This window comes from Gopherus evgoodei, chromosome 1 (genome assembly GCF_007399415.2).
Source record: "Gopherus evgoodei ecotype Sinaloan lineage chromosome 1, rGopEvg1_v1.p, whole genome shotgun sequence".
Lineage (NCBI taxonomy): Eukaryota > Metazoa > Chordata > Testudines > Testudinidae > Gopherus > Gopherus evgoodei.
The window spans coordinates 188,438,526-188,462,775 of NC_044322.1; the positions used below are offsets into that span (position 1 = coordinate 188,438,526).

At 41.2% G+C, this 24,250-nt stretch overlaps 1 protein-coding gene across 1 annotated transcript in view; it reads left to right on the top strand.

The window, feature by feature from the left end:
- Positions 1-24,250, top strand: part of PDZK1 (PDZ domain containing 1) — a 368,881-nt gene that overhangs the window by 66,192 nt on the left and 278,439 nt on the right. The window contains exon 2 of the mRNA XM_030580583.1: positions 12,069-12,202. Within this exon, the coding sequence (XP_030436443.1) occupies positions 12,157-12,202 (46 nt within the window). The 5' untranslated portion in view covers positions 12,069-12,156. The remainder of the gene's footprint in view (positions 1-12,068; positions 12,203-24,250) is intronic.

Below are 24,250 nucleotides of genomic sequence, written 5' to 3' on the forward strand. Positions count from 1 at the left end.
CCAGTGACTAGATAAATGGCCTGATAAACGATTTAAAAGGAGGTAATGGATAAAGGAACAGAATGTGGGAAGGGGACTCCTATGATTGGTACAGCAGAGAGCCACCTCCCCCTCATTCTTATAGCCCTCCTTACCTCTCTTATGAAGCTGGTGGATGGTAAGGTCTAAGCCATGGGTCGGCTGGGGGACCTGAATGGAGACAAAACAAAATGGTGTTGGGCTTTTTCTGTGATCCAGTTTACTTCTGATGTTCGTGTGTACTCTTTTTGTGCCAGTCCAAGAAAGCACTTACATTTATGATCATTCAGGTGGATAGATAGCATGAGTTGAACATAATGACTTGAGAGGTAGGAGTGGGATTATTTTCATGAGGTTGACTTGCTTTAAGCAACAGCTGAGTTTTTTGTTGTACGGTTCTGAAGAGGATCATGGCTAGATGGGGGAGAAGCTCACTGAGGCAATCTTGTACTAAGATATGGTCTGTACTGTGGCAAAACTTGAGAACCCCTGCTCTAAGGAAATGGGGTGCTTTCAGGGAGACCTACTTATAATAACTTCTCCACAGACTCCCAACTACAAGAAGAAATTCAGATAGGTGCTTTAAGACATTATGATGATAAAACAGAATCTTTTTTTTTAAAAAAAAATCTATTATCTTTTTGGCTTCTTTTATAGAGTTATAACCAAGGAACATGTCAAATGCCTTTGGGGGGGGGAAGCCCTTTGATAGGAAAAAAAATTAAACAGGGAATTTCTTTCATGATTTATAGTCATTTAAATGATGTATTGTCCCAGTTTCTCATGAGGAGACCACTGGTCAATGATTTATTCTTTAAAGCAAAGACCACCCAGGCAACATGAAGTACTTGAAATATTGAACAGCATTTATTTATGAGGTGCAATGATCATGAAAAGCCAGTCCTAGTTGTTAGCTGTTGAGTGACAGATTTAGTTTGTTTGCATGGAGATATAAAAATCTCCCTCCCTTTGGTGTTCTAGTAAAGAACACAACAAGGTACCAATACCAGGCCTTATTCTGGTCTCATGCTGAGTTTACACTAGTGCAATTTAATTGACTTCTAATGAAGTGATGCACTGCAGTAGAAATCAAAAGTACGTAGAGCCTGACGTCATAAGATACAAATGGGCCTGTTAACATTTTTAAAAAACACTTTGACAGAAATAAAAACTATAGAAGAAATCCCCTGGGGTATGAATGTACCAAAAGTACAGCCACAAAAAGCCACCTCCTGGGGGAACTGCAAAGGAGGCTGCAGTTTAGGATTAATGAAGAGGTAAAAGTTAAAACTAGATCTTGTTAAGCACCTGCTCATCATGCTTCTGCCCTATTTCTTGTGAATGTCCCCTACATTCCTTTCTCTGTTCTTTGCCCATTTCCCTTGCACATTTTCCATTTAATTCTGGAGTTTAAATCTCTCGCTTGTGTAAGTTTCATTGCCTTGCTTCTTTGTTCAACTTAGAAGCAACTCTTTTTGTCTTTTGCATAGCTTTTCTTCTATACACACGCACATGTGTGTGCACACGTGTGCTCACACACACTTTTAAATCTCCAAGCCTTTCCAGTTTCTCGGTGAGCTGCTCTTGCTGGATGAGCTGCTGCATAAATCTTTCTTACGTTGCTGCTGTTTTATTCCACTGTTGATTTTATACCAGTTGGAATTTATTATTTAGAAATTATAAGGAGCACATAAGAATGTGAAAATATTAAAGCAGCCCTCCCCTTCAAATAAGTACAAAGTTACTGATCTTCTATGCTTTGTCTTCTATTAAAAAGCATAAGAGTCTGAGGCTGTAGTGCTTTCAAGCATCTACAGGCAGCTTTGGCAGATTCAAAGGTATCCTGTGCAAAGATAACAGGGCTCTGCTCAGTTTCTGAAGGTGAGTGCTTTAATCATTCAAAGGGAATAGTGGTGATTTGTTGTTTTTCTTCCGTTCTTGGCACAGTCTTGTCCACTTGTCCTCTGTGATGGGGCAAGGCCAGATGGCTACAGTAAAGTACTGAGGAACAGGTATGTTAGCCCCAGGCTAAACAAATCCCTAGGACCATGGTAACCAAATGGCAGTTGCTCCAGGTTAATCAAGGCACCTGGGGCCAATTAAGATAGCTACATTGATTAGAACACTTGCAGCCAATCAAGGCAGGCTAATCAGGGCACCCGGGTTTAAAAAGGAGCTCACTCCAGTCAGGTGGGGAGGAGCCAGAGGAGAGGAAGCGCGTGTGAGGAGCTGGGAGCAAGAGGCGCAAGGAGCTGAGACCGAGAGGGTGTGCCACTGGAGGATTGAGGAATTATCAGACAATCAAGCATTATCAGACACCAGGAGGAAGGTCCTGTGGTGAGGAAAAAGAAGGTGTTTGGAGGAGGCCATGGGGAAGTAGCCCAGGGAGTTGTAGCTGTCATGCAGCTGTTACAGGAGGCACTATTGACAGCTGCAATCCACAGGGCCCTGGGCTGGAACCCGGAGTAGAGGGCGGGCCTGGGTTCCCCCCAAACTTCGCAACTCCTGATCAGACACAGGAGGAGTTGACCCAGACTGTCGGTTCCATCAGAGGGGAAGATCAGTGAGGTGAGCAAATCTGCCAATAAGCGCAGGATCCACCAAGGTAAAGGAGGAACTTTGTCTCACCTCCTATGGGGTTTGTTCTCCTTTAGCTTGCGTTGGAGGGAGTGACAATATGGGACCTTTGGGTGTAGCTTGGAGACTATCCTCCTACAGACTTCTCTGCTCCCAAAGCAGCAAAAAGCTGGACTGAGACTCCTGCCTACTTTTCAGGGCTGTCTCTTAGGAATTTATCTTTTTGTTTTTTACTCCAGCAATGTTGCCTATCTAGAGTCTTCAATTTGTACAGGTACTTCTTGCCTCAAAATCTTCAGTTCTCTTGGCTCTTTGTTTCTCTTTATAGTACCTACGTATTCTTCTCCTCTTGCTACCTCTTAGTATAGTAGGCAGGCCTGACTAGAACAAGCCCAGGAGGGGGTTCTGTGCTAGCTTCACTGCTTACTGTAACCCTTAAATGAGGGCAAATTATGGCTGCTGGTCTGCTCTGTTAGAATACCTATGTGCAGATCAAATCCTATGACAGAGTAGCAGCAGAGGGAGAAAACAGCACTGCCACCAGGAGCAGATCCAGCATTGTTACTGACTTCAGAGGAAATACATTGTGGATCACTTTAATCCTCCTGTGCCTCTCAGGAGGAGATCTGCAGGGCAGACACTGATTATCAGTTCATATTTTCTCAAAACACTAACCTGGATGTCCAAGCCATGACACATGCCATCTATAACAGAAAGATGCTTTGAGCAATAGGGACCACTTTTTCATAGATACATGTATTCTGGACCACAGTGAGAGATTATGCCATACTCTATCAAAGAAACTGAGGAACCACCTGATCAGCATCCTATACAGTAAACAGGGAAACATCAGAAAAGAGCTCTCCAACCTGGAGACTCTCATTAGTAACCAAACTTCCATACAAACGGGCTTCACTAAAATAAGACAGGAGATCTACATTATACACTTCACCTCTCTACTGTAAGCTGTCTAAAATCCTACCTGCCACGTGGGGCCACAACAGTGGTACCCCTAAACCATCCAGCAATATCGTCAATCTATCCAACCACACACTCAGCCCAGCAGAAGAGTCTGTCCTATCTCAGGGACTCTTTCTGCCCTGCCACCCCTACAACCATGATAAAGTTCTGCAGCGATCTGGAAGCCTACTTTTGTCGTCTCCAACTCAAAGAATACTTTCAAGATAACACTGAACAGCACACTGATACCCTCCCACCAACAGCAGCAGTAGAACAACTCCACATGAACTCCTCCTGAGAGTCGAAACCACAGTCTGGACCTATACATAAAATGCTTCCGCCAATGTGCACAGGCAGAAATTCTGGAAAAACAACATTGCATGCCTCATAACCTAAGTCGTGCAGAACACAATGCCATCCACAGCCTCAGAAACCACCCTGACATTATAATCAGAGGGTGATAAAGGAGGTGCTGTTGTCCTCATGAACAGGTCTGACTACCAAAAGGAGGCCACCCGACAACTCTCCAATAGCAAATTCTACAGGCCACTTCCCTCAGATCCCACTGAGGAATACACTAAGAAACTGCACCATGTACTCAGAACACTCCCTACACTAACACAGGAACAAATCAACCTACACTTAGAGCCCCAACCAGGGTTATTCTGTCTACTACTCAAGATCCACAAACCCAGAAATCCTGGATGCCCCATCATCTCAGGCATTGTCACTCTCACTGAAGGACTGTCTGGATATGTGGACTCTCTACTCAGACTCTACTCCACCAACACTCCCAGCTATCTCTGTGACACCACTGATTTCCTGAGAGAACTAAAATGCATTAGTGATCTTCAAGAAAACGCCATCCTAGCCACCATGAATGTGAAGGCTCTCTACACAAACATCCCACACACAGATGGAATACAAGCTGTCAGGAACAGTATCCCTGATGATGCTACATCACAACTGGTTGCTGAGCTCTGACTTTATCCTCACACACAACTATGTCAAATTTGATGACAATATATACCTCCGGACCAGTGGCACCACTATGGGCACCCGCATGGCTCCACAATATGCGAACATTTTTATGGCTGACCTGGAACAACGCTTCCTCAGCTCTCGTCCACTCACGCCCCTTCTCTACCTACACCACATTGATGAAATCTTCATCATCTGGACTCATGGGAAGGAGACTCTGGAAAAATTCCACCACAATTTCAACAGCTTTCACCCCACTATCAACCTCGGCCTGGACCAATCTATGTGCGAGGTCCACTTCCTAGACACCACAGTGCAAATAAGTGACAGTCATGTTAACACCACCTTGTACTGAAAACCGACCGACCGCTATGCCTACCTTTGTGCCTCCAGCTTCCATCCCGGACACACCACACAATCCATTATCTACAGCCAAACACTGAGGTACAACCGCATCTGCTCCAACCCCTCAGACAGAAACCAACACCTTCCAAATCTTCACCAACAAGGCTCAAAACTATGATACCCGCACGAGGAAATAAGGAAATAGATCAACAGAGCCAGACGTGTACCCAGAAGCCTCCTACTGCAAGACAAGCCCAAGAAAGAAACCAACAGAACTCCACTGGTCATCACATACAGTCCCCAGCTAAAACCTCTCCAATGCATCATCAGGGATCCTACAACTCATCCTGGACAACAATCTCTCACTTTCACAGGCCTTGGGTGGCAGGCCAGTCCTCGCCCACAGAACACCTGCCAACCTGAAGCATATTCTCACTAGAAACTGCACTAGTAACTCTAATTCAGGAACCAATCCATGCAACAAACCTCGATGCCAACTCTGCCCACATATTTACACCAGCGACACCATCACAGGACCTAACCAAATCAGCCACACCATCACCGGTTCATTCACCTGCACATCCACCAATGTAATATAGGCCATCATATGCCTGCAATGCCCCTCTGCTATGTACATTGACCAAACTGGACAGTCCCTACGTAAAAGGATAAATGGACACACATCAGATGTTAGGAAGGGCAATATAAAAAACCTGTAGGAAAACACTTCTATCTCCCTGGACATACAATAGCAGATTCAAAGGTGGCCATCCTGCAGCAAAAAAACTTCAGGACCAGACTTCAAAGAGAAACTGCTGAGCTTCAGTTCATCTGCAAATTTGACACCTTCAGCTCAAGATTAAACACAGACTGCGAATGGCTAGTCAACTACAAAACCAGTTTCTCTTCCCTTGGTGTTCACACCTCAACTGCTAGAACAGGGCCTCATCCTCCCTGATTGAACTAACCTCATTATCTCTAGCCTGCTTCTTGCTTGCATATATATACCTGCCCCTGGAAACTTCCACTGCATGCATCTGACGAAGTGTGTATTCACCCACGAAAGCTCATGCTCCAAAACGTCTGTTAGTCTATAAGGTGCCACAGGATTCTTTGCTGCTTTTAAGTATTCTGGTGTCATTACAGGTTAAAGTTCCCTTCCTGGGGACTTTGCTTTTGTAGGAATGGCAAGCTTGGATGTGATATATAAAGGAAAACTTTGTTACCTGATCATCATCTTTCTTTCAGTAGCTAGGCTTCCTATTCCTACCCACCCTTGTAGGAAAAGTGGAAGTTCAGTAATGGTGAGCTCCGTGGAAGGATATTTCAGGAAAATGTAACTCTAGAGTAAAACTTATTATTGTTTGTCCTGAGTACTATGTTCAATGTTACAGCTTTGGAAACTCTTTTAAAGATGGGGGGAGAGTTTTTCCAGAGAGAGGAGGAATTAGTCCATATGGTGATGGACAAATAAGAACTTGCCTTCTGTGCAGCCCAAGGACAAAGAAATCATGAGCCTGGACCAATAAAGGAAAAAAATTGTACCTCATGATTTTTCCTTCCTTATTATATATTAAGAGATCTTGGGGAATTTTTCTCCCAGTTTTAGGATTTTCACTGAAGAGGTGAGTATCTGAAAGTGGAACCAAAATATTGTCTGCATATTGCCCATAACTTCACTGCTTTGATCAGAACTCCTGCAGCATTAAATCTTGGCTTCAAAAGCTTGTGCTGTTCATAGACCTCAATGGAAAAGTTTTATGATGGAATACATTCTACCTTAGAATTCTGTCAGAAGAACACCATGTATTTTCTGTGTGCTGGCAAAACATATACAGGAAATGTGAAAAGGAAATGATAAATTTTCAGTCTAACATCAGTTTGATTAATCCTTTGCCTGAAAATGTCAATGTTTTTTGGGGTATGCATTTAGTGTATTTAAAAATGTTTGGATTATAAAGACCTTTCTTCTACTACCTGTAGGTATCTGGCTGTATTGTACAGTTTTTTAATTTAAAATTATACTGGACGATAGTAAGAGGTTTTGCGCATGATGTGCAGGGCAGAGGTACATTGTTTCAATTTATGGTAAACAGAATTCCTCATCTCAATGCGTTCCACAGAAATTTGTGCCATGTGATCTGACTATTCAATTAAACTTGGAGGCTTTCCAGACTCTCCTATCTTTCTGCTGTATTCTTTGCTTCCATCATGTTTTACTTATTAATATGTATGCTAAGAGCCTCAGACCACAGAGTAGTGATGTGTTTATTTCCTTTGAGATGTAGTTTCCAACATTGGCTGATTGTAGTTTTTCTTCAATAAAACAGATTTACTTCTCTTTAAAAAAGTTTAATTCATTCCCAGAAACTCATGGTGTATTGTTTCTCTCGGTGATGTGTAAATAGTGATAGAGTTCTAGATCCTGAAAGTCTCTAACTAGGTGACAGCATTTTAGCAAGTTGTACTGTCTCATCTGTTAGGCCTTGTCTACACTACAGGGAAAAGTCAATCTAAGCTACGCAATTTGAGTTACGTGAATAGTTTAACTCAAGTTGATGTAGTTTAGCTCTTCCGTCTACTCCCCTTACTCTTCTTGGTCTAGTGGAATCGAGGAGTTGATGGGAGAGCAGTCTGTGGTCGATTTAGCAGGTCTTCACTAGACCCATTAAATCGACCGCTGATGCATCAATCACTGCACGTCGATCCCTGGGTAAGTGTAGACAAGTCCTTAGTCTCACGCCCCCTGCCCCCCACTCTCTCTCTCGCACCTCTGCTTACTTATTGTTAGATGGTCAGTTTTAAAAAAATATGTTGTTTATGGGAAGTTGGCCAGATATTCCTTGAAATTACTGACACTTCTGTAATGTTCATGTGTGTGAGTGGTCCTCTGGGAGGGAATTGGGGTGTTTTTCTCCTCAAAAACTTATGAGTTAACTTATCTACCTGAACATAGATATTATAGACTTAAGGTTGGAAGATTGGTTCTGTAAGAGGTTAGCTTTGTGGGATAAACTTCTTTCTATTCAAAATTATTTTGTGTAGTCCTTCCCTAGAGGAGCATATAGGTTCCAATTCAACAGTCAGATTCACATGGGTGAGCCCTGACACACAGGTTTTGAGACTCACAGATTTCTGTGGGATTCAGTGCGGGTACAAAGGTCTGGCCACGTGAATCTGATTGCAGTGTCAGAGACTTGTTTCTGAAAGTTTGAGATTAATGGGGCAAGTTTTATGTTTAGGTGCACAAGGCTTTGGAAAGCTCTCAAAAGCCAGCCTTTTCTGTCCACTCCCAAAGCTATATGACTCATGTAAAAACTTGAAGCTTGTAGTATTCATTAATCTTATATGAAAGCTAGTGCATAGGGATATTTTACTAACTGATAGTAGTATGCACAAATATTTTTAATTATTAGAAGTTACCTCTGCATGTGTGTGTTAACTTCCATTCCACCTAATCCAAGGTTTTGTGTAGAGTAAAATACTGCTAGCCCTCTTCATTTTGGGGAGGAGGCTTCCAAGTATAAACAGATTGCTAGACTTCTTGGTCTGTTGCTCTGACTTATTCCCATAGGAGTTTACCAAGGAAAGCTCATGCATGCACATCTATGCCACACAGACAGGAACAAAAGTAAAATTCCATCTCTGGTGACAACGATACTCTGATGGTCTGATCCCTATATGTAGACTGGATGGGGTGCCACTGGCTACCTGGTATGTCAGAGAGTTGTAGAGTTTCTGATGCTGAAAGAAGGGTGCAAAAGGAAGTTACAATGGGCTTTCCAGTCCTTTTATTGAGAGAGTAAATAAGACACATTGGGGTATCCAGTCTACAGTGCAATGATGGACGAGATAAGATTCAGTCACTGAACCAAATGGAAAGTTACATATCTGTAATTTATAGTAAGAGGGTTACCTTGAAGATGCCTGAGTCTCCAGTTTATGGTTGCAGGATAGGTAGGTGGTAGCCTGTTATTAAATGATAATAAGATCTCAGTGGTCTGAAACTCATGCTGGAATATAGTAATTACCATATCAGATCAGAGCTGTGGAGAGAAATAAGACATCTGTCTCCAGTAATTACTAAGATATATTGGCTATACAAATGTTAGTCAAGTAAAGGGGTTACTTGATTGATAAATTGAGAGATGCCACTTGTAACCATATTATGGTTCCCTGTCTGCATCAAAAATTGGATACCAATGAAATGGACCAGTATAGTTTATTAGTTATAAAACAATTTGGGCACAGTTCTTGACCAACTAAAGTGAATCCAAAACTCCCTTTGTGCTTCAGATGCTGGATTGGAAGCTATATGAACCAAAATGCTAGGATGAAGCTTAGTATTGTCTTATATTTTTTTTTACAAAGCTTCTCTCAGCAATATTGTCAAATGCATAAAATTAAACAACAAAATATTTCTGATGAGAAAGTTAAACAATTTTGTACTGCATGCAACAGGTGCTGTTGAGAGTTAGTTGTTTACTGCAGCCCCTCCCCACCCCCCACAGGCGTTAGCACTGGAAGTATGGGTCAAGATTTTAAAAAATATTTGTGATCAGCATGGATAAAAATTGTTGGGCTTTTTTTCATCAAAAAGATCAGATTTTTGTTTAGATTCTTTAAAAAAGAAAGCTGTTTCAAATTAAACATGAAATTGACTAGCTATGTTAAAGTCTAAACACAGTGTCATCTATTAAATTAATTAAAACAAATTGTTAAGCAGTATATGTTTTTGGCCCAAATTTTAAAAGAGAGTCAAATCACTGCACTGGTGGAAGTAACTGGATAAGCACCTAGAACCAGAGTTTGTTGAAGTTCTAAATCTGCTCTTGACAGCAGTAGCCTCTTTTGTAGGTGCAGAGAGAATATTTTCTTTGTTTCAATTTGTTCAGCTAACTCAGTTCAAGGATTAGTTCATTCAAATTTGAGAAACCAAGGGAGAGCTGAAAAAGCAGGAAAGCTTGTCTTCCTCCAACCTATGAATTATGTGTGAGAGGATGAGAGCTGCTACTTCTAAAAGCTTGAAGGACATGGTGACCAGAAATAATCAGTTTAGGTGACTATCTACAGGTGATATTTACTTTTGTTTAATAAATCAGTTAGTTTTAAATGCAAAACGTTTTAATAAAGTTACTTTTTTTGTTTATGTATCTGGCAAATGTAAGGTTTTTTATTTTATTTAATCAATAGGAAAAGACCAGGGCTGTTCATGCATTTTTAATTGCGTTCTAATTTCCATCCAGATAAAGCTTGATGCAAATCATGAGTAAAAAATTTATCATCTAGTAATGAAGAAATGCATCTTTTGCCATTGTATAATATAGAAAAATAAAAATTAAGAGTCTAAGTGTGTTAAACTGTATTTGCATAAATAAATGTTCATGGATCTAATTGACTCTTGTTAGCAAAGAGAAGCATCAAATGCAGGGTAAAACCTATACAGAATTGAGTGGCAAAACAGTATGTTTTAACGAGCCAATGAGAACCAACCTTTCTTTAGGAAAATAACTGAAATTAAAACAAACTGTACAAGTCGTTTGAGCTTGAGGCTTGTGAGATCTTTGTTTCTTTAGGAGTCTTTCTGCTCCTGCATATTCCCACTTCAAGTTCTCCTCCTCAGTCAGTGATGACATACTGTGCTCTTCTTCACACAAGCTAACCAAGATGTCACAAACAGAATATTATGATTTCAGGTGGGAAATCAGCAGCAGGAGCAGAAAAGCTCAGATGGAACAAAAATCCTTTTCTCTTACAAATGCAGTTAGTAATAAAGCTGAGGGGAAATGAAAGCTCCCTGCATAATTTTTCTGATTTTATGTTTAGATAGAATTTCTTCCAGAAAAATGAGTGTATTTTTAATGAACTTTTTTTCAGTCTGTTGGTGGATGCAATTTATGCCTGCAAAATTAATTGTTTGTGCCTCCAGCTTATCTGCACTCCCTATCAGGTGATGAGAGGAGCAACAGTCATAGTCAGATTTGTTTCTGCAATTTACTTAAGATCTCAAATATGTAGGTACAAATTGCACCCACAAAGGAGACCATATATATTTAATATTTCAGTTATATTCTTTTTTCAAATTTAGATGTCTATTTTTTTCACAGTTTACCACCAAGTATTAAGGGTTTAATTAAATTTCATTGAAATAGTTTTCTGAAATGATCAGCTGTTTGATTGCAGATGAGATCTGCTAACAGTTCATCCTACATTTGTAAATTAAAATATTTTTATTCTCTGCACTGTTCTCCTTTTCTTTCCTCTTTTGCTTCCTCTGCCTGTGCAAAATGCATGTATCGAAAGCTGACTGTTTTTGTCTGATTTGAGGCAGGGAGTATTTTGGCATTTAAAGCATAGGCTCTTGCTTCCCATTCTCTGTACTTGCCCTCTGGACATCGTCAACCTTGGAGTTCAGGATAATGAATCCCTCTTTATTGTGCTCAGTCTGCTGCCCTTGTGGATTTTGTTTTCTCCTGGTAGACTTTTGTGAATGGTTATTAAAAAGATGTGCCACATGCCTGTTTTGGGGATTTATATAATTATGTTGACCAGTCACTTTCTGACACTTTCTTCGTGGTTACTCTAAATTAGAATTAAAACAGAACACTCATCCCAAACTCATTCCAGTCTAGTAAGGACAACCTGTCATTTGAAGATGCAGTTGTTTCCACTTTTAATGCCCTTCCTCTGTTCACTGTCCTTGCTCACACCACAGGATGGGCAAACTCAGCGAAGGATCCCAGAATGATTTCTGTTTGCCTTCTGCAGAAGTTGTCATTCCCTTTGTGTCCCCTCTGGCTTTGGGGAAGAGAGAAATCCTGTATTTGATACTGAATCCATGTCTTCTGCTCTGTAGCAAATTGTGCTGCCAGCTGAAGTGTTAATACAGCTGTAGCTTTCATGTATAGTTGAATGTGTCCCCCCACCCCCCCACATAATTATCTTAATGGAGGATACCATTTTAGAAGTCTCATTTAGCATCCTCTGCAGAGTAAGAAAATCCCTTCCAGTCTGTCATGGAATTGTTGCAGTTGCTATGGTTAAATAGCGAAAGACCTGCCTTTCATATTGCATGCGTTTCACAGACCTTTTTCGTTTGCTTCCCATTAGGTCCACTGTCCTCACAACATCACCGTTTTTGCTGGGAGTGGGGAAAGTGGGAACTGACAATTTTATTTGTTTCTTAGCAGATTTGAGATAATAAACTTTCAATGTGGGAAGGAGGAGACACTTGAAGGCTTGTTGAGCCACGGAAATGATGTGTTCAATCTGGAGATGGAGGCAGATGCAGACGTGCTTGCGCTGCGCTTTCTATCTAAAGGTAAGGTGACATAACTCATTAATTGGGAACACCAGGATATTAGGCAGATCTTAAATGAGCTTCCTTTGTATAAAAAGAGTTTGAGTTAGTTTGTATAGAATTATATGTCGTGGTTTAAACCAGTATGATCAGCTGTTAAAATGTTGGTTTCTCCTTCTGAAACAAGAAAACAGAGATTATGTAGGATTTTGAAATGGAGATTTTTCTAAAGAGCCTTTTCTGGGGGATCCTGCCTTAAGAAAAATTACCTGGGTTGTAAATCACTTAACTGTGATTCCAAAAGTCCTCATTCAAACAATTTATGGTAAATCTCTTTGTAATCTGTTCATAGGGATAACTGTCCCAGAAATGATATGATATACCTGGATTGTTAATAACTCTAAAATCATAAAGTTACTGATTGAACATATGTTTTACTGATTGTTCTAGCAAGGGTCATAATCTGACATGGAGTTGAAATGTGGACTTGGATTTGATATATGGACCAGGACTTTAACCTGTTTTCTCATAGCATAGCAGTAAGGCTCTATTAGTGTTCTCCTTACAGATCACCGATGAGGTTTGTTGTACTTGATGCTGCACACAGCAGACTGGAACATCTGGTCCATGTTCCAAGAGACCTACTTGCCTTGTAAATTAGTAAAGAAAATTAACCCAGAGTGATGATGTGACATACGCTGGACAATGAATTGATGGTTTGATTTCCAAAGAGCAACTATGGTATCTAGAAGATTCTCAAAGCCTTCTTTCCTTAAGGAGATTATCATTGCAGAAAAAAGTGTGTGTGTTTTTAGGCCAGATTTGAATAAAGAAAGTTGGCCACTTGCAAAGGAAGTGGGGACATGGAACATCAGGCATAAATAGCATCATGAAAGAAAGTGTGAAGATGAGTACGAGGTATCAGAATGGCTTGTTTAAGAGGGAAGCATGGGAGGAGCAGAGGCAGTAGGTGACAGGCCTGTAAAAAGACAATCTAGAGTTTGGCTGGGGTAGAGCTTTGACTAGAAAGGTGAGGTGAAGCCTATGGAATATCGGGCCAGAGTGTAGAAATTATTTTGGCCATAAAATCTTACTTTGGGTTGATATTCAGTGTAGAGGGGCTCAGACCAGATCAGAATTCATTTCCCCACTTTTAAGCCAGCTTTTTAAAGATGTTTCAGTTATTTTAAGAGACCCACTGAAATATCCTGGCTCTGGTTGTTTCTTGTATTTTAATTTAGGACCAAATTCTCCCTTGTCCTTTGAGACTACAGTAGTAGGAAGGGGATGAAGAAAGGTTTTACCCAAGCTCTTCCATGCTGAAGCCTGGCTAACTGTTGTCATAAAACTCTCCTGATCATGTCCAGTTTGTGGCTGTTGAAAGCCACCCTCCATGTGCCTAATGGCATATAGTAGAGCAGGTGCTGAGGGAGCACATTCGGCACATTTCTGCAGCAGTGTTGCCCTCAGTCTTCTCTGCGCCATTCTACCTTGCTCAGGTCTTTGTAGAGTTGTATAAATGCTGAACACTGAACTCAAGCCTTGAAAGAGGGAGCTCTAGTGTTACATTTTAAAATACACAATATTGCTGACAATTACATTTTGTAGGCTAGTAATCCATGCTAGGCAGGAGACTGTTTTATTTTCAAAATATTTCGCAAACATTAGAACATTTAAACAAATACACTAGCAGGCTTCAAATGGCTTTTACTTTTTCATAATGTCTTTTGCAAAATGTACTTACTTTAAATAAGTGTGTGACTGAGTCTGCAATTCTAAATTCAGTGAGTACCTTCGCAATGTTTCATTAGCACCTTTACCAGTAGTTAGGAATTACGGACCAGATTTTTAAAGGCATCTAGGTGTCTAACTGTTAGTCAGCAAATCTGGCCCAGAGTGCCTAAACCTGCCTTGCCTAACTGAAGAAACTGTGCCACAGCAGGAAAGCAGAATCAGGATCTGGTCCTTAATGTTGTGTAAAGTTGGTCAACAATATGTTACTATCCTGCAAATCTTTACCAGAGAAGGTCCTCTAGCTTTATGCTGTGAAAACTCATCCCTAGCAAAATCATATTCAACTGCACTTGCTGCTAGTTTTTCATTTTAATTCTATTCTGAATTAATTACCATATTGTTCTTTAAGAACATGTGAGAAATGGCTTATTTTACCTTTCTAGAGGGCCTTACTCTAGTTTTGATATGGCAACAGTTTTGTTTTTTTTTTTAATTTGTTTTAGTTATTGAGCTTACGCTTTGAAATGAAAGCATCTTTGGTATCTGATTCCAAATTTTTTTTAAAAAAACTTTAGAGAAAAGATGTATTTCTCATTTTGCTCTGAATGTTTTCTTGCATGTTGCTTCTTTGGATGGTTGCATAACTGAGCCACCTCTCTGTGGAAAAATAAATCTTCTATCTGTTGATTTACACAGGATACAATGCCATGTAATTCGAAGAACTGATGTGCTGACACATTAATGGCATGTGTTCTTGATTCTGCAAAGTACTGAGCACTCAACTTCCACTGAAGTCAATGGAAGTTTTGGGTGCTCAGCACCTCTCAGAAAGCACTTTAGTATCAAGCCCACCTTGATAACTAAAGATAAATTTAGCTGGCTTGACTACAATAAAAACTAATCCAGACCTCTGTTCCTTTGATTGAATGTTGAAGAAAGGTGAACCAGATTTTTCTTCTTTTCATTTCTATTTGGGACCAACAGCCAAAGTACTGGCGACTGCCAGAAAGCTTGTTTTCATGAGAGTTCTAACCGAATTTTACACGCCAATGAATTTCAGATAGTTGAGATTAGGCTCTCGTGAACGCTGGGCTGCTTCATTGAAATAAACTGCTACACCTTTCAGGGCCGGCTCTACAGTTTTCGCCGCCCCAAGCAGTGCGCCGAATTGCCGTCGTGGACGGCAGGGGCAGTCCGTTTGCCCTTAGGGCGGCAGACGCATTTCCGCGGTGGTGGCAATTCAGCGGCAGCTTCTATGTTGCCACTGCGGAAATGCACCTGCCACCCTAAGGGCACATGGACTGCCCCCGCCATCCCGCGGCAATTCGGCGTGCTGCTTGGGGGCAAAATAACAGGGATTGCTGCCCCTTGCAGATTGCCACCCCAAGCACCAGCTTGGAATGCTGGTGCCTGGAGCCGGCCCTGATGCCTTCAGAGACTGATCCATTACACCCATTCTTGGAAGTTTGGTACTGTGGTGTTTAGATGTGCTTGTAATTATTAGAACTGGGATCAGTGGCTGCTGGGAGTCTGAAAGGACAGGAAACAGGAAGGAGTGGGGGGAGGAGTTGAAGAGGCTGAGAGAGAGTGCAGAGGGTGCAGGAGCAGCTTGGTAAAGAGTTTTTTTTCCACTGTAAAAAGTCCTGTTGAAGTTGTTAGTACCTTGCCTGGTTGATACAACATTTTGGCAACGAGGATGGATCTTCTGCCTCTGAACCCACCTGCACCCTTTCTGCAAAGCCCAGGTGAGCATCCAGTTGCTTTTACTGTCTGGATCCATATGTTTGAGACTTACCTGCTTGCAATCACCTGAAGAAATCCTGGAAATTACAGATTTGAGACTTCCTCTGGAATTGTGGTCTGTCTTTATCACAATAGCTTCCTAGAGGTCATATATACTTGTAACCCTGCGCTTCATAGTAGGCGCTTGGTAACATCCAGTCTAGTCAAGGGTGAATTAATTCCAGCTTTCATTCTAACTCCCAAACTTTCTTGAACAGAAGTCGAATTTCCATGCTAGTCTCTAGACAGGAAAAATGGTGGGTTGCTTGTCCTCTCCATCTGTTGAGCCATCTGCTGGGAGCCAGTGTGTGATTTAGTCTGTGTGCAGAGCTAGGGGTTACCTAAACTATTTAATGGGGTGCCCACTAACTCAGTAGTTCTCAAACTTTTGTACTGGTGACCCCTTTCACATAGCAAGCCTCTGAGTGTGACCCTCCTTATAAATTAAAAACACTTTTTTTAAATATATGTAACACCATTATAAATTCTGGAGGCAAAATGGGGTAGAGGTAGAGGCTGACACCTCATGACCCCCCCATGTAATAACCACGTGACCCCCTGAGGGGTCCCGACCCCCGGTTTGAGAACCCCTGCACTAACTGAACTATAGAGGATCTAGCACAGAGCTTAGAGTTGTGCTGAGCCTCCTCTGTGAGATCAACTAGGCTAGAAAGTGGTGCCAGTGTGTGATCTGAGGTGACAGCCTCGAGAATAGAGAGATAAATCAGAGGTGAGGGGAAGGTTTGGTGATAGGGTTGTTGGTGGACCTATCTGGTCTAGGTCATAATATGTCAAGATATAGAAAGTTGGAGGCCTGCTTGGAAGGAGAGCTCATGGAGGACAGTGGATCTTTGAAGAGAAGGTTGGAGGGATTTTGAGGCATGACACAGAACTGCGAGTCAAAACCCAGAGCTGTACTCCTAGATCTGAGAAGACTCCCTCTGTGGCCTTGGGCTCCTCACTTAAACCCTCAGCATCGGCTCCCTCATCTGGGAGGGAAGAAAAGAGTGAGGGAGGATTATTATGCTTAATTATTTCACAAGGATGTTGTGAAGAATCAGTTGCTTTTTGTAAAGCACTGTGAAAAGGAAAAGCACTGTGGTACTATGTACTCTAACCAACCAAACCTCAGAATGCCTAAATGGACCCCCTAAACCTTTTGATGTTAACACATCACAAAGCTTCCTTGAGCAAAGATTAGTCGCTTTTATGTTGGCCTGTAGTCATTTTGTGTCTGTAGGTCTATGTAATTTTTGGTTTTGTTTTTATATCCCTTCACAGTGTGTTCATTTTGCAAGGAAGTTTTTTAAACAAACAAACCCCTCCAGAAAATAAGATTCAAGTGCAATACTTTAAGAAACAAGCATTTATCATTAAACTATTTCAGTGGCATAAATGCAAGGATATTTAAAAACAGAATTGTACAACTGCAGATAACTCTGAGAGAAAACTATTTTGTCATATGGAGAATAATATATCATGGAATAAATGTAAATGTTCAAGTCAGTTGTCTGCAACGATTGCACATAAAGAGATGATTGCTCCTAAAATTCCTGAAATTGCATGTACCCACTGGGAGTGGGAATTGCACTATATTTTAATAATCTAGGAAACTCATCCTCTTGTAGAGTGTCATATCAAGTCTCATTATTTGTCCTGCAGTAGCATGAAAAAGAGCCCTATGCTGCCAGGTGTTGACTGTTCCCAGTCTCCAGTTAGAGTTTGGGTACTTGGCCCCTTTCATGATCATGCCATAGTGATCGTTTTTGAAAGAGTTGGCAGCGTGCTCTTTTGAAATTCTTATTCAAAAAGAGAAGTTTTTTGTGGTATTTTTCTTTAATAAATTGTTGTGTAACAAAAACCATTATCAGAGGGGTAGCCATGTTAGTCTGGATCTGTAAAAAGCAACAGAGTCCTGTGGCACCTTATAGACTAACAAAAGTATTGGAGCATTAGCTTTTGTGGGTGAATACCCACTTCATCAGGTGCAGGTGGTACAGATTTCCAGAAGCAGGTATAAATATAAAGGCAAGAATCAATCTAGAGATAATGAGGTTAGTTCAATCAGGGAGGATGAGGCCCTCTTCTAGCAGTTGAGGTGTGAACACCAGGGAGGAGAAACTGTTTTTGTAGTTGACTAGCCATTCGCAGTCTGTGTTTAATCTTGAGCTGATGGTGTCAAATTTGCAGATGAACTGAAGCTCAGCAGTTTCTCTCTGAAGTCTGGTCCTGAAGTTTTTTTGCTGCAGGATGGCTACCTTTAAATCTGCTATTGTATGTCCAGGGAGATAGAAGTGTTTTCCTACAGGTTTTTGTATACTGCCCTTCCTAATATCTGATTTGTGTCCATTTATCCTTTTATGTAGGGATTGTCCAGTTTGGCCGATGTACACCTCTACCCCAATATAACGGGACCCAAAATAACACGAATTTGGATATAACGCTGTAAAGTAGTGCTCTGGGGGGGACAGGGCTATGCACTCTGGTGGATCAAAGCAAGTTTGATATAACGCGGTTTCACCTATAACGCAGTAAGATTTTTTGGCTCCCGAGGACAGCATTATATGGGGTAGAAGTGTATATAGCAGAGGGGCATATCTGGCATATATTACATTGGTGGACGTGCAGGTGAATGAACTGGTGATGATGTGGCTGATCTGGTTACGTCCTGTGATGGTGTCGCTGGTATAAATATGTGGGCAGAGTTGGCATCAAGTTTTGTTGCATGGATTGGTTCCCGAGTTAGTTACTCTGGTGCGGTGTGTGGGGTTGCTGGTGACTATGCTTAAGCTTGGCTGGTTGTCTGTGGGCGAGGACTGGCCTGCCTCCCAAGGCCTGTGAAAGTGAGGGATCGTTGTCCAGGTTGGGTTATAGATCACTGATGATGTGTTGGAGAGGTTTTAGCTGAGGACTGTAGGTGATGGCCAGTGGAGTTCTGTTGGTTTCTTTCTTGGGCTTGTCTTGCAGCAAGAGGCTTCTGGGTACATGTCTGGCTCTGTTGATCTGTTTCCTTATTTCCTCGTGCGGGTATTGTAGTTTTTGAGACTTCTTGGTGAAGATTTGGTAGGTGTTGGTCTCTGTCTGAGGGGTTGGAGCAACTGTGGTTACACCTCAGCGCTTGGCTGTAGACAATGGATCGTGTGGTGTGTCTGGGATGGAAGCTGGAGGCATGAAGGTAGGCTTAGCGTTCGGTGGGTTTTTGGTATAGGGTGGTGATAATGTGACTGTCACTTATTTGCACTGTGGTGTCTAGGAAGTGGACCTCCCATAAGATTGGTCCAAGCTGAGGTTGATGGTGGGGTGGAAGCTGTTGAAATCGTGGTGGAATTCTTCCAGAGTCTCCTTCCCATGGGTCCAGGTGATGATGTCATCAATGTAGCGTAGGTAGAGAAGGGGCATGAGTGGACGAGAGCTGAGGAAGCGTTGTTCCAGGTCAGCCATAAAAATGTTGGCATATCGTGGGGTCATGCAGGTGCCCATGGCGGTGCCATTGGTCTGGAGGCATATATTGTCACCAAATTTGAAATAATTGTGCATGAGGATAAAGTCACAGAGCTCAGCAACCAGTTGTGCTGTGGCATCATCAGGGATATTGTTCCTGACAGCTTGTATTCCATCTGTGTGTAGGATGTTTGTGTAGAGAGCCTCCACATCCATGGTGGCTAGGATGCTGTTTTCTTGAAGATCACTAATGCATTATAGTTTTCTCAGGAAATCAGTGGTGTCATGGAGATAGCTGGGAGTGCTGGTGGTGTAGGGTCTGAGTAGAGAGGTTACTTATTCGGATAGTCCATCAGTGAGAGCAACAATGTCCAAGATGATGGGGCATCTAGGATTTCTGGGTTTGTGGATCTTGGGTAGTAGATAGAATAACTCTGGTCGGGGCTCTAAGGGTATGTTGATTTGTTCCCGTGTTAGTGTAGGGAGTGTTCTGAGTAGATGGTGCAGTTTCTTAGTATATTCCTCAGTGGGATCTGAGGAAAGTGGCCTGTAGAATTTGCTATTGGAGAATTGTTTGGTGGCCTCCTTTTGGTAGTCAGACTTGTTCATGATGACAACAACACCTCCTTTATCAGCCTCTTTGATTATAATGTCAGGGCTGTTTCTGAGGCTGTGGATGGCGTTGCGTTCTGCACGACTTAGGTTATGAGGCAAGCGATGTTGGTTTTTCCAGAATTTCTGCCTGTGCACATCGGCAGAAGCATTCTATATATAGGTCCAGACTGTCGTTTTGACACTCAATAGGAGTCCATGTGGAGTTGTTCGATTGCTGCTGTTGGTGGGAGGGTATCTGTGTATCAGTGTGCTGTTCAGTGTTATCTTGAAAGTATTCTTTGAGTCGGAGACGGCAATAGTAGGCTTCCAGATCGCCGCAGAACTGTATCATGTTCATGGGGGTGGTGGGGCAAATAGAGAGTCCCTGAAATAGGACAGACTCTTCTGCTAGACTGAGTGTGTAGCTGGATAAATTGATGATATTGCTGGGTGAGTTTGGGGTACCATTGTTGTGGCCCCATGTGGCAGGTAGGATTTTAGACAGCTTACGGTCCTTTTTCCTTTGTAGAGAAGTGAAGTGTGTAATGTAGATCTCCTGTCTTATTTTAGTAAAGTCCGTTTGTGTGGAAGGTTGGTTATATCTACAGGTTGGAGAGCTCTTTTTTTGATGTTTTCCTGTTTGCTGTATAGGATGATGATCACGTGGTTCCTCAGTTTCTTTGATAGTGTATGGCATAATCTCTCACTGTGGTCTGTGCAGTATGTAGATAGCAATGGATTTTTTCACCTTCAGTTGGTTTGGTATGATGTGTATCCACTTGCTTTTGGAAAGGAAGATGATATCTGTCTGTACTTCTGCAAGTTTCTTTATGAGGGTGATGGATTTCCACTCTATACAGCTAAATGCAGTGCCTTGCATGGTCTCAAGTATCAGAGGGGTAGCCGTGTTAGTCTGGATCTATAAAAAGCATAAACAACAAAGTGTCCTGTGGCACCTTATAGACTAACAGAAGTATTGAAGCATAAGCTTTCGTGGGTGAATACCCACTTTGTCAGACACAGGTGGTGGAAATTTCCAGAGGCAGGTATAAATATGCAGGCAAGAATCAATCTAGAGATTAATGAGGTTAGTTCAATCAGGAAGGATGAGGCCCTCTTCTAGAAGCAGAGCAATTATGGTGGTACTATATAATGCCTGAAAGAGGAGTCATTTAACTGAGGTATAGCAATCCAATTACACATCTAGATTGTAATGAATGACCAGTATAGATCTGTGGGGGCACAGGTAAATCACCCCCTCCCATCTCCAGTCCTCAGCTCCACCTTGTTCAGCCATTCAGTAGAATGAAAGGCTGGCAGTAATGGATGAGGTTTAATTAGGCCACAGTTTAGTCAAGTAAAATATCTGGGAATACCTGGCAATAAATTTTACAGTGCAGGTCATCATCCTTTGCTTAATCATTTCCACATAATCCCCAACCTAGTCCAAACCATTCTGCTGCTGGGACCCCAGTATCCTCCCTCACATGAGGTGAAAGGGGGATATAAAACAGAGGCAAGTCAGCTCCATGCTGTGCTAGATGTAGGAGGCCCAACCTCCTATTATTCAGCTCCCTTCAGGGATGCTTTCCTTCAAATCCTTATCCAGGCTATTTTATCTAGTAACAATATCCCTTCCACACCAAGTAGATCTGTAGCCTGATCCAGGTTAGAGGGCTTTTCTGGGACTGCACAGGCCTTAGAATCTATAAAGCTATAAATACTACTCCTGGGGGAATTCTGTGCCAAAAATTTCTAAATTCTGCATACTTTAGTTGTCAAAATAATCCAATATAATCACACCAGTTTCAATTGTTTTGGTAATATATTTAAACTACAGTGCAGAAAAAAGTCACTAACTATTCAGCATTTCCTAAACACATGAAAATTTAAGTTGCAAACACTTGGTAACTAATACCCTGCACTCCACTTATAATTCTGGATTTTTATTTAAATTACATTACAGAACACCAAACAACAAAAACAAAAAAAGTAGAATGTCATTTTAAATTGATCAGACTTTCTCACATGAAAGTCATATAGTTTTGCAAATCATTGTCCTGTATTTCAGTGCAATCCAGTCTTTTTTCTTTTCATTTAAATTATAGTACAGAAAACAAAGAATCTTCAACTTTTTCTCACTTAATGATTTCCTTCTGCTAGAAAGGCTCAAATTGTACAGTGAAAAACTTCTCTCTGCATCTACAGAATTAGAGACCGCATTCAAGGCCAGCTTGGTGATATTTGGAATTCTCTCAGTCATTGAAAGCCAAATCACTTGGAGGCCTACAAAAAATAGGTTGACTTTGAATAGCTTCAGGCACAATCTTTTCCTTGTACAATTTTAGCTCCTGTTCAGGTACCTCAGAAAAACCAACACTTGAAAGTATTCAGTGTTCTGGCAGGATATAAACATGATGAGGATTGAATAACCTACAAGCCTTCGGAAAATTTAGATCTGGTTGTTCAAATGACAAATATTTGTCAAGTTGTCAGATGCTTCAGGGATTGCCTCTTTAAAGAGATCTAGACAGGCAAATCTTTTAACATGAGGAGGAGTTTTCTGCCTCCCTACATTTCAAGAACTCTGAGGTGCTTTCTGAAGGGAGCTCTAGATGTGAGGTGAAATATATCTGCAGTTCATCCAGAAAGTCAAGTGCTTTAACTGTGCAAGGCTTCCTGCTCTCAAATACCAGGTGTACACTGAGAATATGTTCACATTTCTGTGCTAGAAAAGTGTTCTATACTTTCAACAATGCATAATTAGTTGGGTCATTCAGCATTTTCTGAATAGTTTGCACAGAAATTGGGGAGCTGCTGTTACACTCTTCATTAAGATTTCTTTGTAGAACTGAAAGATCTTAAAGTGATACTGGACAGCATGGAATCAGCTGTTCCAGCATGTTCCACCTGGACTAGGAGGCATGGATCCTTTGGCCTCTGGAGTCTCCCCTTGTAGTTTCTGGTTCATCAAATGGAGGTACCTTGCTTTCTAGCTACCAGAGTTATAGAGTATGATTTTGAAGCACCTTACAAATTATCAACCAGCTGAAAAGACTTTCTAAATGATTCACCAATTAAATTAACAATATGTGCCAAACAGGTTATTTGTACAGAATTTGGAAACAGTGTAGAAAACACAGAATCAGATGCCTTTTTCATGTAATCAGCATTGTCTGTATCAATTACCACAACATTTTTATAATCAATCTGGTACTAATTTACTACTTTGACTACAGCCTGTGAAACAGTTGAGAGATTAACAGTGTCTAAAAACACTGTATCAACCAAAAAAGGGTTAACCATGCCAACTGCAATCAAGTTGTAATGTTGCAAACAGTACATTCAGAACTGATCTTGCCTCATCATTACAACATTATCAAAGAGAACAGCAATTTTCTTCTCTTTAACCTTCAGTTTTAAGTTTTCCTTTCCTTTGAGGTACACTTCAGATAAGTACATCTCAGTCAGTTGTGGCCTACCAGGAACTGCACCACCATTCTGGACCCTGCTGTCAAGAAATTCCCTCACAAGTGAGTGGTCAGTCTTTTGACAAGGGGATGTTGGCACCTGCTAATGTCTTCGCTCATGCTGTACAAATCTGAAAGTAGAAAAAAAAAATAATTTGAAATATACCAATCTCATGGAGCTGGAAGGGACCCCTGCAGGGTTATTGAGTCCAGCCTCTTGCCTTCACTAGCAAGACCAAGTACTGATTTTGCTGCAGATCCCTAAATGAGTCCCTCAAGGATTGAACTTGAAACCCTGGGGTTAGCAGGCCAATGCTCAAACCACTGAGCTATCCCTCGCCCCCTCCCTCCTGGGTTAGGTAAGTCTTAAGTGAACACAAATATTTACCATCCATGTAACAGCTCTAATTTTAAATTAATACATTTATTCATATTTATTTATGAATATCTAGATTTTAATTTAGAGGTATAGTATAGTAAATGATGACACAGTCATCACTTACCCCAAAAAAGTGGTTTAAAAACAGAGCTATCTATTCAAGATCTCACAGCAAGTGAAGAGACCCCATCGCTATGACTGTTCTATGCTGCTTATCTTATTTTTCTGTATTATAACATTTTCTTATTTCCACTCACCTCCATACATTCTTTCTCTGCCGGTGTTTTATTTTTCAGTGTACTTTTTATTGACTGTTTGGTAAATGTTTTATTTGCCCTCCAGTGTTTTATTTTTTTTTTAAGTGGGTAAGTAAGTAAAATAAATAAATCCTTAGCTGTGATCTAACCCAATTGTGCCACTTTGGCAGAGGAAAAAAAGTGAGAGAGTGCATAGATCTTCCTAGCAGAGGATTCCCTCACTGTCATTTATAAGAAGACTCCTGTACATCACTCTAGCAATGTAGGGGCCTTAAACTTTCACAGGTTTTATGCTCCTGGGGTAATTGACTGAGAATGGGAACAGTTAACTAACAATAGCAACATTAAGTCCGGCTGCTTCATTTCTGCCTCAGAGAATGAGCTCAATTAACCCTCAACATCTACCTTAACA